Source organism: Limanda limanda, chromosome 21 (genome assembly GCF_963576545.1).
Source record: "Limanda limanda chromosome 21, fLimLim1.1, whole genome shotgun sequence".
NCBI classification, from domain to species: domain Eukaryota; kingdom Metazoa; phylum Chordata; class Actinopteri; order Pleuronectiformes; family Pleuronectidae; genus Limanda; species Limanda limanda.
In genome coordinates, this window is record NC_083656.1 from 9,666,823 (window position 1) to 9,682,742 (window position 15,920).

Here is a 15,920-nt window from a genome sequence, read left to right on the forward strand (position 1 = left end):
TTCTAAATTGCTTGAAATTTGAATTATTCCAGGCGAAACCGGAGATTTCCACATTAAAAGTGATCATTTAAAAGAAAATGGCCATGGTTGCCTTTGGTAGGTGAAGTCATTTTTTCTTTCCTTCATGTTAAACTGACATTTTATTAGGATTGGGGCTAACTACGGGCTTACACAGGATGTGCAGTTTACGTCCTTCATTTCATGCACACAGCGCCGAGGTGCTTACATCATGCTGCAAAACAAATATGCCGGCAGTGGGGGTAATGGTGCATCGAGCTTCATTTTCCAGCACTGCAGTCATGTCTGCCTCTCCCTGCGCTGGCTCCAGGAGGGCCCAGCGGCTTAACAAGCCTCTTGGGGACCCAGAGAGCAGAGAGGAGATGATTTTACCTCAGGACACAGTCTGACAGACACACACACACACACAGATAAACACACAAGCACACACATGCACGTTGAGCAAAGTCAAACAAGTGGGTTTAAAAATGCACATCCACAAATCTTCAGACACAGTTTATACACCCACGCAAAGACTCATATTCCTTGTTGCCGGGGCCGACTTTGTAGCTGTGTGCACAGCAGGGGGCTCCTCTCCTATGTTCAGGCCCTTCAATAGAACCCCACCGCTCTGTAATCCACAACCTAAAGCCTAATAATCACCGCAGTTCATGGGGTAAAATTGGCTACTTCCAAACAGCCGTGACAGGATAGAAACCATCCAATCCCCTGCGGTAAATCTAACTTTAGCTCAGATGCTTCCAGATTCTCCACGAGCAGAAGTCACTCAGCAGACATTCCTACACCAACAGCTCACAGATCTCATTTACATCTGCCAGATGACGGTTTGCTGCCGAGGTCAATGTTTATACACGGGTTCCCGTGGTCTCCGACATGCCGTGTGCCAGGGAGAAAATTACGGCAATCAATGGGTATCGATCACCTATAGGTCTTAGGGTTGTGCTAATAAGGATGGTTGGCTCGGGGATGGATAGCTCCGAAGCAATGACGGTGAGGGAAATAGAAGAAAGACAGGATTGTAGCAGGGCAAGACGTATATGTTTATCAAATAAGCATTAAATTACCTATTTTCTCTATTAGAATTATATCTTTGGAAACATGGAATCTGTAACTTCACACCGCCAACATCACAATCCTGCGGTCCATCAGATAATTTTCCAATATTCGGGGCACTTGACTTGATGCACTGAAGCTCAAAGTGTCAATATCACACCAAGATCAAGGTTAATTAACCATGAAATCCATGATCGTGACTTTAAAAATGATGAGATCAACTCAGCAGTGAAGAGAAAACACAACAAGTGTAACTTTGCGGTTCATGACGCACACACACAAAACTTCACCTTCACAGATCCTGTCCAGCCGCTGCCTCTTCACTTTGTGTTTGTCAGTCACGGACATGGCGTCAAGCACAGCACGGGCACGGGTGGCGCAGCACGGCTCGGCACGGCAGGGCACCTCTCCTCCTCAGCCACAAATACTGACAAGCTTCAGACTCCTAGTGCACTGTCAGCACAATTCCCCGGGGCATAACGCCTCGGCACATACACCTGCAGGAACGGCACAAACACAGAAAAGGCCTGGTTAAACACAACACCGACTCTGACACACGCACAAGCACACACACACACACATGCACTGTATATACTCACATTATTGATGTACAAGTGCAGAAACACATAAAAAATCTGACATAGGAAGGCATTAAAGAGTCCTTGACTACAAAGTCACTCAGCCTCATGCTCACAAAGAGCCCAGGAAGCTGCAGGCGATAGATATACAAAAAAGAAAAAAGAAAATCTGTGAATCACACACAGACACACACACACACACACTCACACTCACACACACACACAGACTTACTCAGATACTATTGGCGACAAATTGCCTTATTTGCTCTAAAAATGACAAAGCTTCCACGCTCTAAAAGCTCCACTTTACTCTCGTTTGAGTTTCTTTCAATGACAAACACTCAGCTGAAGCTCCATCTACGGTAACTTGTCGCTCTTCAAATTCCTTATTGATCGCACTGACATTTGACGGATCTCGACTCTCGACAAATAGCAATCTACTTTTTCTCTCTCTTTTATTATTTTTTTGCCCTCAAAGCCGCTCAGAGCAAAGCGAGCACACAAACGTTTATTCACCTGACAAACGCTGATCTGAGGAAACGTGAAAGATGCTGTGAGAACCTGCGAGGATGAGATTTAACATCTGACAAAAACAGGCTCTTGAGTTGATATGCTTGCACCTGAAGGTTGACAGACTGTCATGTAATGACACATTCAGGCCAACAGAGGGTGGTTAACATCTACCCAGAGAGAAGCTCAGTGTCTGACACTATGAGGCCCTGTTCAGACCTGTGACAACCATCCCTCTGTCTCCGGGTGTCACTTAAGCGCATCTGTATTTCTCCTCTGAGCTCAGAAGTTTCTAACGTCAAAAATCTGTTTATGAACCACAAAAAAGGAGAAAAAGCAAGTTTAAATCCTGCTCACCTCCTCCACCTCTGAGCTCCAACAACCTCTATTTTGAATAAAATTCCAGACTTTGTAATCGAAGTAATCAAACCAACATTTCCACTTTTAGAAAGACTTGGAAATCCGAACCGGCTGAAAAATGTTACTCCTCACAATGTCCAATTCATTAACTCTGACAGACACGCAGGCAATTATTTGCACAAATGCACCTTTGTTAGAGGGAAAACAGACGAGTGTGCATTTCTTCACTGGCAGCACATAAAGAGCAGAGCTTGGATCAGCATCTTAGTGAATTAGAGTAAAATTATTGCAACACAAAAGGGGATTAAATGTTGCAAATGCCACGTCGTGCTTGTCTAGGACCAGAGCCAGACGCACCTCTCCTCTCTCAGAAAGTGCTGACACCATGAAAACGGCTGCGCGTGCCAGAAAGCATCAGGGCGGCCATTACTTGAAGACTTCGTCAGTCCTTTTCTAATCAACATTTAGGGGGAGAAAAAAGAAAAATAAATAAGAAGGTGAAGAGTTCAGTGAAAAACAACATCCTCCATTATTATCTGTGAAATCGGGGGGGGGGGGGGGGGTCAGTCATCGGGGCTGGAGCTCGGGGGGGCCGGTGTCGGTGGTTGTGAAGTTTGACATCATCGGTACATGTCGGCACATATGGGACCATCGTACACAAAGCACCTTATAAATATGTCACCACACACTTAGAAATATATATCTGAAGGGTGTTGGCTGTCGTTAGGTGTCATCAGTCATTTGGACATTTTTCTCTCAACCAGCGTGCTATATTTCCCAGAACCTCAGGGTTGGGCCTCTGCATTATAGTTGTCAGTGACAGGTGGGTGTACGCAGTCAATACACTGAACTTCTGGACAAAAGCAGAGTCTGAACGGCTCAATCTCAAATTCAGAAGTTCAGACAAGCATTTAAGGTCGGGACAGAAAAGTACTTTGAAATGGTCATAATATCTGGCCCCTGATTTAGAAAAATCCTGGATCTGCCACTGAATTCCCGACATGTGGCTTTACCCACAATCCAACAGTAGCTGCAGGGATATGTGATCAAGACAATCAATTTGTGATTAGTTAAAATATTTCAGTAGCCTGCATAGTTGTTTTGAAATGGCAGCAATGCTCAGAGAAGCTGCACAATGTTAGAACTGCTAGATATTACCTGAGTAAACTATTAGTGAGTTGACATTAAAATGTATCTGACACTGGTTTGATATATTTGATTAATCCTTTCAGTAATTCTTTGACAAACAACTTTTTGTGAGATACAGTGAAAGTAAACAAAGCATTTTTAACGGAAATAGCTTTTTCATGGGAAATATCTGCAATTGAGTTAAAGAAACATTTTGGCACGAGGGAGACACAGAGAACGTGTCACTTCCTGTGTGTCCTCCCGACGAGGCAGCAGTCTGTCTCCAGTATGTTAACGTGCTGCTGGAAAACCTCACCCTGTTACTTGATTCACTTCACTTACTCCCCCCCCCCCTCCCTCCTCCTCCTCCCTTTTCATCTGTCCATCTCTCTGAAGTGCTGCTGCCTCTGAGGTTTCTCACACAGAGTCATCAATCCCCGGGCCGTCTTCCAGGCTTGTAAAAAGGACTGCACGGGTAAATGGACTTCACTTATACAGCGTTTTTCTCGTCTTAACGACCACTCAGAGCGCTTTACACAACAAGGCACACTCACACATCCGCACAAATATTCATACAGCGCTTCTATCGACACGCGGATCGGCCCACGGACTTTCCTAATTCATGCATGAGAGTGCGGCTCTGTGTGTGTGTGACATAAAGAGTGAGAGTGACCGAGAGAATAAAGAGTGTTCACAGAGGCTAACAAGACCCACACATTGTCCAAAACCTTCCCCAGTTCTTATCCCTTTCTCTCTTCCCTTGCTTTTTGCATGATGCACTCACTTCCTCAGCTGCCCACGAGCAGAGTGTCGTCGCAAAATTTATTTACATGACGTAAATTCAGCCAATCATGCATAAAAACGGATGAAACCAGGCGGAAGAAAATCTAAAACAAAGCCAGCGGGGCCTGAAAGGGTATTTAGGCCGGATTTTGCACTCCGGGCCCAAACACAAAGGTCACACACATGAATCTTAATATTTAAGAGGCATTAAAAGTCAGATGATTGATAAAACTCCCTGCATGCGGGGGCCACAGCTCACTGAAAGAGAAACATTTGTGTGTGTGTGTGTGTGTGTGCGCGAGAGGGGAAAAACGCAGGAATCTAAATACGTGTCGGGCGGCTCCGTCTCCCAAGGACGATCACACTCCACAAACTCTCCTCAATGTCAGCATCACACAGAGATCACTGTCTGAGTTACTGTCCACAGAGGTGGGGGAAGGGCAGGCTGTCGGGGGGGATTCAGACGCAAACACAAAGGAGGGTCTTCAGTTGGTGCTAATACGACCTCCAACGACAAAACTGTTGCTTTTTCAACTTTACACATCGAATACTGGAGTTTTTAAAGTATTCAGCGTCATCAACAGTTTTGTGGCTTTATCCCAATTCAGGGGCTATGTCCTCAGTGGGTCCTTTAGAGGGTTGAAGCCAAATGAGACATTCTGGTATATGGAGGATTTCACATTGGTGTCACCGCTCTTACCATTGCATCGTTAGCACTTACTGCAGCTCAGGCACCCAGACAGCTAGCTTGTTAGCTTCATCACCAACACGCAATGAGTCGTGGGCCAGATCGGCCCGGAAATTATCCCACACATCGGATCTTTTGTTGCTCAGGAATGGAAGGACACATTGGAAAGAGGGGCAGCCTGGTTGTGCCGCTGTGGCTTAGAAGGGACGCGGCCCCTGAATTGAGACACAGCTTGTTGTCTTGCCTGGAGCAGCATCACTAGATCCGATTGGCTCTAAGATAGTGCATATCTGGGGGGATCTGCACCGAAACATGGCCCTAAACATGCCAGATTATTTCATCCAGATCCATTATTCTCTGAGAAATCAAGGAAAATCCAGAAAAAAACCTCTTAATCTAGCAAAATGGTGGAGGTAGAACATCACCTAATTGACTCGTCAATCAACAAGAAATTAATGAATAACTATGTGTTGTTATAACTTGATGGCCATAATATATATACATGAAATACATCCATCCATCCATCCACTTATCCAGTCAGGGTCACATGGGAGCTATAGAACCAACTGGGTATATTGTGTTAGTTTAAATTATAGTTTGACCTTTCATTGATCAAACAATTCATCCATGAAACAGAAAAAAGGGATTTATGGATGAATAATTAACGACAGCAAGAGTAAAGAGCCTTTACAGTAACAGCTCATGTGTTGACACAGATCAGTGGGATTCAGGGTTCAGGGTCAAAGTTAGAGGCTGAGAAACAGAGGAGCTACAATTTTTTTCTTTTGTTTAAAACTGAAATATGTGTGTGGACATGAGTGGGACTGTGAAGAAGCCAAACTGGAAACAGACAGAGAGAGAGACAGAGAGAGAGAGAGAGCAGCTAAGAGAGTTTGAGAGATTGAATAATTAAAAAGGTCAGGCTACCTGCCTGCTGTGTGTCACTGCACACACATGCATGCACACGTACACAGTTCTGAGAGACAGGCACCACGCACACTGGGGCACGGACTGCATAGAGGAGTCATTTGGGGGAGTGATCATTTTTCCTGGAACACAGCGTAGTTTGTGAACTAATTGGGTGAATCCATAATTAATTTGCTGACATTAAGCCTTAGGGTTTGCTCCACTAAGACTCGACTGCTTTCCAAGGATGTGAAGAAGTCCTCGTGCAGCCTCGGGCTCACCGCTGAAGGGCACAATCTGGTTCCAACGCTTCACAACCCAGGTTCTGACATTTCGAGGGGGCGATATCTAACAGACGTGCATTTCCACCATGTGTCAGTTAGCTCGCGGTACTGGAGGGATCGGTTTAATGTAGGCCTCGATTTCCTCAACGAAACATTTGAGTGATGGATAAATCTAGAAAATCCATAGTCAACATGTTTTAATTGACGTAACAAGACCGAGCTGTTTTTCTTACCGGACTGCTCTATCCTCAGGGAAGGAAAAAACATCAATGTTCAGAGGTATTAAGAGACTTCTCTAGACTTATTAAGGCAGAGAGAACCTAAAGTATCTTGACACACAGACACACACACACACACACAGTGTCATATCTCTTAAATCTGGATAACAAAATGTTGTACAAGCCAATTAATCATAATCAAGGATAAAAGTACTGAATTGTGTCATAAATTCCAAAATTCCAAAAATGCTTTTTCACCAAATTTGGCTGTAAACAACAAATTAACCATATCGATACAAAATATTTCTGGATATAGAAATATGAGCAACACATTTCTCAACACTGTATGAGTTATTTGATCTATGTAGTATTTTTAGTTTTTAGAGATATTCCCATTTTTATACTTGAAGACGTCATCCCTAGCATCTGCACGAGGAGGTAGAAGACAGAGGTTTTGCTGCATGAAGAATTAATGTTCTAACTCTTATGGTCATTTATATTCTAGATTGCTTCGAAACATGATCTTGCAAACAACAATCTCCCACGGCCATGTAGGGGAAATTCCCACACACAACCGACACAATTAATTTACATCATAATGAGAACACAATGCGATGAGGCGAAAGACAGAGGCCTTAACTCTCTGGTCAAAAGGGAATGAATGTTCCGGCTATTATAGTTTTTTTTTCCAGATCTCTCATTGCGAGTTAACGGCAGCCAGAAGGACGTCTGCTTTCACAGGGTTGAAATGCAGTTAGCATACTGTATCTACATGTATGGTAAACATGATTAAGATTAAAATTACAATACCAATCAAGTACTTTTATGTAAAATTATACTACTAAAAAACATGGCTGTTCTGTTTCTGGTCCCGTCAGGAGGTAGAGAGGGTTGTCCACCAATCAGAAGGTCAGTAGTTCGAACCCCCATGCCTACGTTTCCTTTTGGAAACATTTTTAATATATAAACACATGAAGCAGGATAATTCAGGCCTGGCAAAGACATGCAGTCTGAGCACTTTGGTAGATAATATCAGGATTTATCTAATAATCATGATGAACAGCTGCTGTGCTTTTTTAACATGACACTACAATAATATGAGTCATAGTTTAAAGCTGCAGAGAAGAAAGTGAAGCAGGATTAGACGGGAACAGCCGTTTGATCTAGACATGTTTGAATTGTATTATGTAAGCACACTTAGGCTGTGCGACAATATTTTACAGGCAATCTAACCACATTCGAGTGAAGGTAGCGACACCACAGGGAGTTCATCTATCCTAACAGCAAAAATATTTGGACAGTGTTGAATTGTTTTGGAAAAAGTGATGCTGAAAGTGATAAAATGTGAAGTTTTTGAGCTCCAGTGTGGGATCGTTTTATTTGTATTGGACAGACAGCGAAAGAGTATGATTATCTAACTGGTTATTTTTAGTAAGCTGCCAAATGATGTTTCATTCGGGGAAGCTTTAGATGAAATCTTTGTCAACCGCGCCGCAGCTCTCGACTCTGTATTTATCTTCCCAAGCTGATGCTACAACCTCTTTGAATTTCAAGGTAATATCTCAATTTGGGTTCTTTGGTAATCCTCGCCAAGATTGTAAAAACACGGAGCGCTCTCTTGAAGATAGAGAAGTTGGATAACTCTTTCTATCTAGCTGTGGACACCCTGCAGCACCAACCCGGCTCCGCTATTAATCCACATTCAGCACTTACTTCTCCTGACTTCATTTCCCGGCGGAGGTTTGACAGGGAAATTGTGAGAAAAGACAACTGTTAAAAGTTATCTGGCTGGTGTGCAGCAGGAGAATGAGCACACAGTAATCTCCATCCCTCTTACAGCTGATTCCTATCAAAAGGCCGCAGCTCAGCGAGCGTCTACAGAGACTAGAAGCTCAAGTTGCTGGTTAAAAAAACAAGCCTATCCTCTTCAATTTCCAATTGAAATAACAAACACACGTCTCAATGGCAAGGCTGTTTATATTATTGATATTGCAATCCATTATTATGCCCTTCAAAAAAAACAGGTATGTTTTCTTTCCACTACAGACCCATTTGAACAATGGAAGCCATTTTTCCCTTTCACATGCTGGAGTTCCTCCAGAGGTAAATCTGTCAGCGCGGGGCCATAACAAAGAAAGTGAAAACAGGAAGGTGTGGACACCCTGCAGCACCGACCCGGCTCGACTATTAATATCAACTTACATGCCCATATTCTCAGCACCTCAGGCAGAGCCGGCTGTGATTTCACTGCACTGAGCGAGGCCTGTGACAGCGTAGGCAGGTGACAGCTAGACACACTTATATTTAGCTCGGTAAGCACGACGAGCTGAATGCCTTCAAACTGCAGAATTGTTCTACTAGTGGCATCTCTAATGAGAATTTGGTCTCGAAACACGCAAACAGGGCAGCAGTCGAAATCCAGGCTACAGTAGCCCACCTTGTGCTATTTACATCCGATCAATAAAATCCTGTTTCTCAAAGTTCCACAGGCTGAGGTTATCAGTGCGAGCCACAGCCGCAGCCAAAGCTGGAAAACACTTCCCAGTACAGGAAAGTGCCTGCGGCGTGCCAACCTGGTGAGCAGAGGGGAGGCGTGGCCTGCCTCGCCAGGGTGAGGTAAGAACCCGACCTCACCGCCAGCTTGGTGTCAGCGAGAGGCCAGGCTCCGACTCAGACAGCCTGCCCGGGTCCAGCAGGCTCGGCCCGGCTCCCTCCGGGTCCTTCCAGGAAGAGCCAACGTGATTCACAGCTTCCTGGTCCAGGAGAATGAGGTGCTTCCACTCCCCCCAGAATGTGCCCACAAACACACACACACACACACACACACACTCATCGCTCAAGCCCTCTCCCTGTGGACGCTGAGACGGCCAACTCGGTGCTGTACTCGGGCTTATATTGGGAGGAGGCCAAGTCAAACAATGTGTTGATAAAGTCCAGAGCAGAGCGGTGAGGGGAACAGAGAGAGAGAGAGAGAGAGAGAGAGAGAGAGAGAGAGAGAGAGAGAGAGAGAGAGAGAGAGAGAGAGAGAGAGAGAGAGAGAGAGAGAGAGAGAGAGAGAGAGAGAGAACTGAGCCGAAACACGGACGGATTCACACAGCCAGGAACATTTAAAAGATAATTCCACTTTGTCTCATTTTCATAGCTTTGGTCCTGTTGGTATAATAACACTCTACTCAGCCAGTTAATTGCTAAAGTCTGGAAACACATGGACTAATTTGAGAGAAAAAGCTGAAGGAGAATGGGGAAATTATTACCAAACTGTCTGTGGTGATCAATCACAGTTTATACATCATCATCATCATCCTCATTCAACTTTGACCTGCAGACAAACAAGGTTCTGTGCTTGTTCACTTTGGATTTGAGTATCAGGCTTCACTGTCTGATCATGTGACCACTTGTGTCTTTTCTCCAGTCACATCTAAGGTAAACTTCCAAAAGCTACTGGTTTGTGAAACTATGTCACAGGTTCCTGTAACAGCCATAAGTCAGAATGATTTCAACTGTATTTTAGGAAAAATGTGTTTCAGAGAAGTCCTACACTACCCACAATCCTCTGGTGTAACTGCGACATCTCTGAGTCATGGAAATGTTTACCACAACTGCCCAAATTGGCTACGATCGACTTTACTTGATTAGGAAAATAAAGTCCAAAGTACAAAAAGGGTAAATTCAACAAGCGTACTGGAAGATATTTGAAAGGGATCATGCCCAATGGTTTATGGAATACGTAGTTCCTTCACTCTTAAAGTAATTATGTACACAGACTTGTACATTTACCCCTTTTTCCAATTTCCAAGATTATTCTTTGCTCTGAATTAAATGTTTTATGGCCATGATTCATCTCCTCGATAGAGAAAATGAAATTTACTCCTGAAATCTGAGCCGTTCTAAAAGTGGCCCAAACTACAGAATAAGTTCCCCGTTGGTATAAAAAATAAAATGTTCCTTTAAACTCATGATCAGCTGTGTGGTTTGTCCGCTCCCCAGCTTAACTCGACACAAGGCTGGCCCCTCTCTCTCTCTTTACCACATCCTATCATCTCAGGCTCTACTAATGCACCATGCTTCAAGGGACCAGGACTGACACACACAACACACACACACACACACACACACAACCAACACACACACAGCTCAGTCAATTAGTCCTGGCCCAACCTTGCAGCTGAGAGATAAATGGTATGGAGTCTCAGCAGGCTTTCGCGCGAAGCTGTGCTCCTTGTCCGCCGTATGTAGAACAGCTCTCTGGAGGATGTCGAGCCCCTCCGCCGCGAAGAGACGTGGTGAGCGTGGTACGGAGGAGGGGGGGGGCTCAGAGTGCTCAGGCATGTATTAAAATATGACCACGAGGACCCCCAGCTCAATAATCAGAGGCGGCCTGAGACGCGGCAGCAGGAGAGGGAAGAGGCAGAGGTATAAGGGGAGGTTCTCTCGAGGTGTAAAGCTTCATAAAAAAAAAAAATTCCAGGTCATTCCATTTACACCTCATTAACCATCTGTTTGTGCAGTGGAGCTGTAATCTGTCTCCTGCAAGAGATCCAACGCACGCCGCCCAATGCTTCCTGGGAAAAAAACAAAAGAAAATGGTGCTAACAACATGTCGACACTAAAGCTGGGCTCAGACTACGGGAGTTTTAAAAAGGCAAAAGGATTTTAAAATCAGGTTAGATCAAGCACTAGAGGAGAATCTCCACAGCAGATTTCTTCTCCCATTTCCGAGGGTCGAATCAGGGTTGTCGGAGCCCAGCTTAACCTGACTGAATTTGAAAATGACCTCCACTATGTGTGAAATCAAGGTTTGTCGATGCCAAAGTTCTCTATTCACACTAAAACACATCAAATGGCCTCATTTCTATCTCTTTGTACTCTTTCAATGTGCAGGCAACAGAATCACAGCCGACATCTGGTGAGCAGGTCAGACGTCTGCAGACACAACTAATATATAGTAACTATGTCACTGTTTTTATTGACATATTATCCTTATCTTCATGTAGTCCAAAAAATTATCAATCTAAAATGTTTGATTTGATTTGTGTTATATTGCTGTTCCTCAGTGACACACCAGGCCAGTCATTTTAAAAACTATTCCCTCTGCTGGATGTTCCTGGATGGAAAAAAATGCCCCTATAGTATAGACAGGAAGAAAAATATGTGTTTTCAGATGTAACCACCTCGGTGTGTTCTCCGTAGGCGGGGGGGCTGGGGGGGGGTCTAAGCAGAAAGCCTTCAGCTCCATCCTGGTAGTAAATCAAGTGACTACGCTGCATTATCTGCACCAACATGACAATCCTTTTAACACCTGACACACCCCGGTAACAAGCCTCCCCCCCCCCCATCCCCACCGTGGTCTGCTGACATGTTATATATAGCTCCCTCTCCTCACTAACTTTTCACAAGATGTCGATTCTGACAGGACACACACACACACACACACACACAAAACACACACACACCTTTAAATCAGCCTCCAGTACCAGCAGGGTGGAGCACATGCAGGTGTTTGTGTTTGTATGAGAGCGGGAGCCTTTGCATTGACAGCGAGAGACACACACACACACAAACACACACACTTAAATACACAATCACACAGCAAGGTGAAAAATTACAGCGGGAAGGAAGCACGAGTGGCCTGGCGGATTAACTGCGGAATAAAAGTGCTGATGGGCAACAAAAGAGGAAAAACAGCTATTCATCACCCTGGCACCGGATCAAACTCACACACTTCTCAAATGCCCTCCTTGAGTTATTGTGCAGTGCGGCTCCGCTGGCAGCTCCACAGATAATGCTGCCCTACCTGAATTGATTAGAGCGGGGTGTGTAGCCTCCATCTCCGAAGATGGAGAGCGACCCCGCAACGCTGAAGTGGAGGAAGTGCGTTCGTATGTGTTTAACAAGTGGGGTTTTTTTGGGAGCTCATAGAGGATGCAGGAGGAGTGTGGTCGTTTTTGTCAAATAACTACGATCTCAGCACCATCACTTTGTTTCTGCAGTTTCCAGCATGTCTCTGAATTTAGGAGAAATAAACTGGTGTGAATCAGTGTGAAACTTTCATTCAATTTTTACACTATCAGCTCAAAACACAGAGCTTTTAAATGGGTGATGGGTGACTACATGGTTGAGGAGGCCAAAGATGGACGTGTTCAAACTGTAAAATGTATTTAGAAGCATGTGTAGATACGTAGATAACACAAGAACAATGATAATCACAATAATGATGATGACGCCATGTTTTCCATTTAAAGAGCATCACGTGGTCCGCTTGTCAATCCTGCTGTGAACCTCGGGCAGAGTTCAAAGCAGACCAGACGACCTCATTACAAAAGCTGCTCGACCTTTGTGTTAAAAAAAAAAGGTTTCTGTTTCTTGTCTGCACAAGTAACAAGACTGACTTATTTATAGGAGGTCAGCATTTCCCATATAGAGGCTCTACCTGGGTGGTCAGCCACCGCGGGTGAAATAATCAGTTTAGCAAAATCTAATAAGCTTCATCATAAATTGAACGAGACCTAGTTTGCATGTGAGGCATTCAGGGGACATCTGTGAATTGTAACTGCAGAAAATGACCCAGGTTCGACTCTCCCCCTCTAAACTGCATGAGTTTGAGTGTTTATACAGTTTAATAGTAAGTTTTGATTACACGTGATTAAATATATATCCAACAAATACAATTTGAGGAAGACATCATAAAAAAAACTAGCGCACTTTTTCTATTCATAAAAATGTCTCCTTAAAAAACTTCTACGAAGGAAAAAGTAGTAATTTAAAACATTTTCATTGCACCGCAATAAGTGTTAAAACCTGAATTACAGGATAATAGTCACATTCAGGATTTTCAAACACTTCACAGGTCATGATGACATATGAGGTTTTAATTGTATTACACAGAACTCCTGTGTGGAAGCATATGCATTGGTTTCCCTGCTCATTTAATCAGGTTCCATTATTTAACTTTGATTTGTCACCTTTCTTGGAGGTCAAAGGCGTCTCCGTCTGATTCCTTCTGCGTGATTGACATGAACTCAAGCTGCAGCTAATGGTGCTTTTCATTAGTTCTTAATTTATCATTTATTTCCACCATAATCAATTAATCAGGGCCAAAAAATTGTCAGAAATGCCAAACACAAGTTCCCGCAGCCTGAGGCTTCAGATTATTTGCCTTATTCAACCAACGACCCAAAACCCAAATATATTCAATTGACTGTGACGTAAAAACACATAAAATCAGCTAAATCTCCCATTTGAGAAGCTGGAACCGGAGATTTTTTTTGCCTGATTGAGTAACAAATAATTTATTGGTCGTCAATAAGCCCCATCATCGCAGTGCTAACGTGCGCTGAATGGAAGCCTACAAACTGCCATCTGTTACAGTTTAGTGTCTTCTCTCAAAGACCAATCAAAGGCACATTTTATCAACAATCTGAACATCAAAGCAGGCTAATAAAAACCATTAATATGAATATAATGTCATCAGCTTTATCTACAAACTGCTGTAAGTGTATATCAGGGCTCCACTGGATGGGCCTTTTGAATGCTTCAAGTCCACGATCACGTGTGAAAAGGGGCGTGCGTGTGTGTGCGTGTGTGTGTGTATGCGTGTGTGTGTGTGTGTGTGTGTGTGTGTGTGTGTGTGTGTGTGTGCAGAGACCGCTCAATGAGATCTCGGTCTAGGCTCTGACAGTACATAGCCCGGCACAATGGAGGAGGAAATACCATGAAAAGGGATGAATCATGGGATTGTATCCACACTGACCGCCTCAGGGTTTAGGTCAGTCAGTGTTCCTATGACACTTCTGACACAAACATCTCACTAATACAAAAACTCTATTTCTGCATTTTCAACAAATCCGACGTTCTCCTCCGTTATTCTATTTCTGTCATGTTTTCAATCATGAAATAGTTGCAGTCAGCGATGCTTTTTTTTCCTTTTCTCTCCTCAATCAGGGCATGAGTGTCAGTGGTGGCCTCCATTTCAACTCACCGGGTCACGGGGGTTGACACGCCTTTTAAAAAATAGAAAAGCCCTTGTCACAGTGCAAGGTTTTCTCTCCTGCCTGCCTGCCACAAAATGTCTCCTGACACAAAGCCCCCTCGCACTCGTATCAGCGCACACTCCCACTGCACCGCCAACAAATGTGACCTCCTGTTTTCCTCCCACTGCTGAAACAAAAAAAGAAAAAAAAAGAACTAACTGACCTCTACCTTGCCAAGTGAAATAAAATAAAAAATGAAAAACAATGTTCTTTGCAACTCTGCCATACCACGGAGAGAAGTTCTATTTCTCTTTGTGTGTGTGCGAGTGTCTCCACTAACTTCTGCTGGAGATAGTTTCCACGTTAAGAGTTAAGGTGATGGCTTCAAACTTTATACTGAGTTGTTGTGTTCAAGGCCCCGGGGGGGGGAAATGCTTTTCACTGTTTATCTTTGGCTGGCTGGTCTGAGCCAAGGTCTCTGAAACACTGCAGAAAACCAACACTGCCACTGCGTGAAGATAAAGGAGGACCAAAAAAAAAGCGGAGCTTGCAAAATAGTTTCCACGTCTTTGAACAGTAAGTTAGTAACGTGCAAATTAAGAATGTTTCTGTAACAGACTGAGGTTAATTAGACCTGTTCAGCATTGAAGTGCCGGAGGTGAACGTTTGTAACTGAGTTCCCTTGGTTTTAGTGTCTATAATGTGCAAAAATTATGCTTTTATTTGTTTTTCTATCCTTTACAGATTCAAAGTCTTTTGGTTTTGAATTCGCAGACGAAATTATCTTGATCTCTGCAAACGTGTGTTTGATATATTTCTATAGACCGGACAATAAATCAGAAAAAAAAGCAACAGACAGATTAATCAATAATGTAAAGAATTGTTAGTCACAGCCGCTGATGTTAGTCATTTTTGTGCGCTATAATAAGAACCCATAATGTCTTCTGAGGTGTGACCCCATCCATCTGCACGAGCAAACAACACAGACACACACACACACACACACCACCCCCCACTCACCACACACAGAGGTCTGCACGGATTAAATCAAGTGCATGGAGAGCAGGGCCCCCCATTACCCTGCAGAAGCCACTTCACTGGTTGCTTTTACTACAACCCAGCATTCCCCCCTTCCAATTATAAAACCACAAGGCTTAAGTCAGCGGGGAGGCTGGACGGGAGGGGGGGTGACCTATACTGAGATTGGGGATGGGGGGTGGAGGCAGGACGTAACTGCCAGGCCAGGAGGTTAAAGTCCAGTTCAGGGGTAGAAATTGAGAACCTTTGCAGATTACCGCCTTGTCCACACACATGCAGATAGTGTGTGTTGTGTTAGCCAACGCTATTACAAGTCAACAAACACCTTTCAATGTGCAGGTTTTGAAAATAACTCACGCATGTCCATTGTTGCTTTGTGTGTATCA

General features: G+C 43.9%; 1 protein-coding gene across 6 annotated transcripts in view; it reads right to left on the reverse strand.

The window, feature by feature from the left end:
- LOC133027787 (C-terminal-binding protein 2) overlaps positions 1–15,920 on the reverse strand; it is a 94,690-nt gene that overhangs the window by 51,010 nt on the left and 27,760 nt on the right. For 2 of the 6 annotated variants that reach the window (XM_061094914.1, XM_061094907.1), the window contains exons 1-2: positions 9,100–9,344; positions 1,362–1,568 (exon numbers count right to left, since the gene is read on the reverse strand). In XM_061094914.1, the coding sequence (XP_060950897.1) occupies positions 1,362–1,419 (58 nt within the window). In that variant the 5' untranslated portion in view covers positions 1,420–1,568; positions 9,100–9,344. Of the gene's footprint in view, positions 1–1,361; positions 1,569–8,963; positions 9,074–9,099; positions 9,345–14,504; positions 14,583–15,516; positions 15,589–15,920 lie in introns of those variants that run through there. The other 4 variants (XM_061094911.1, XM_061094912.1, XM_061094913.1 and 1 more) reach the window with 4 other exon arrangements.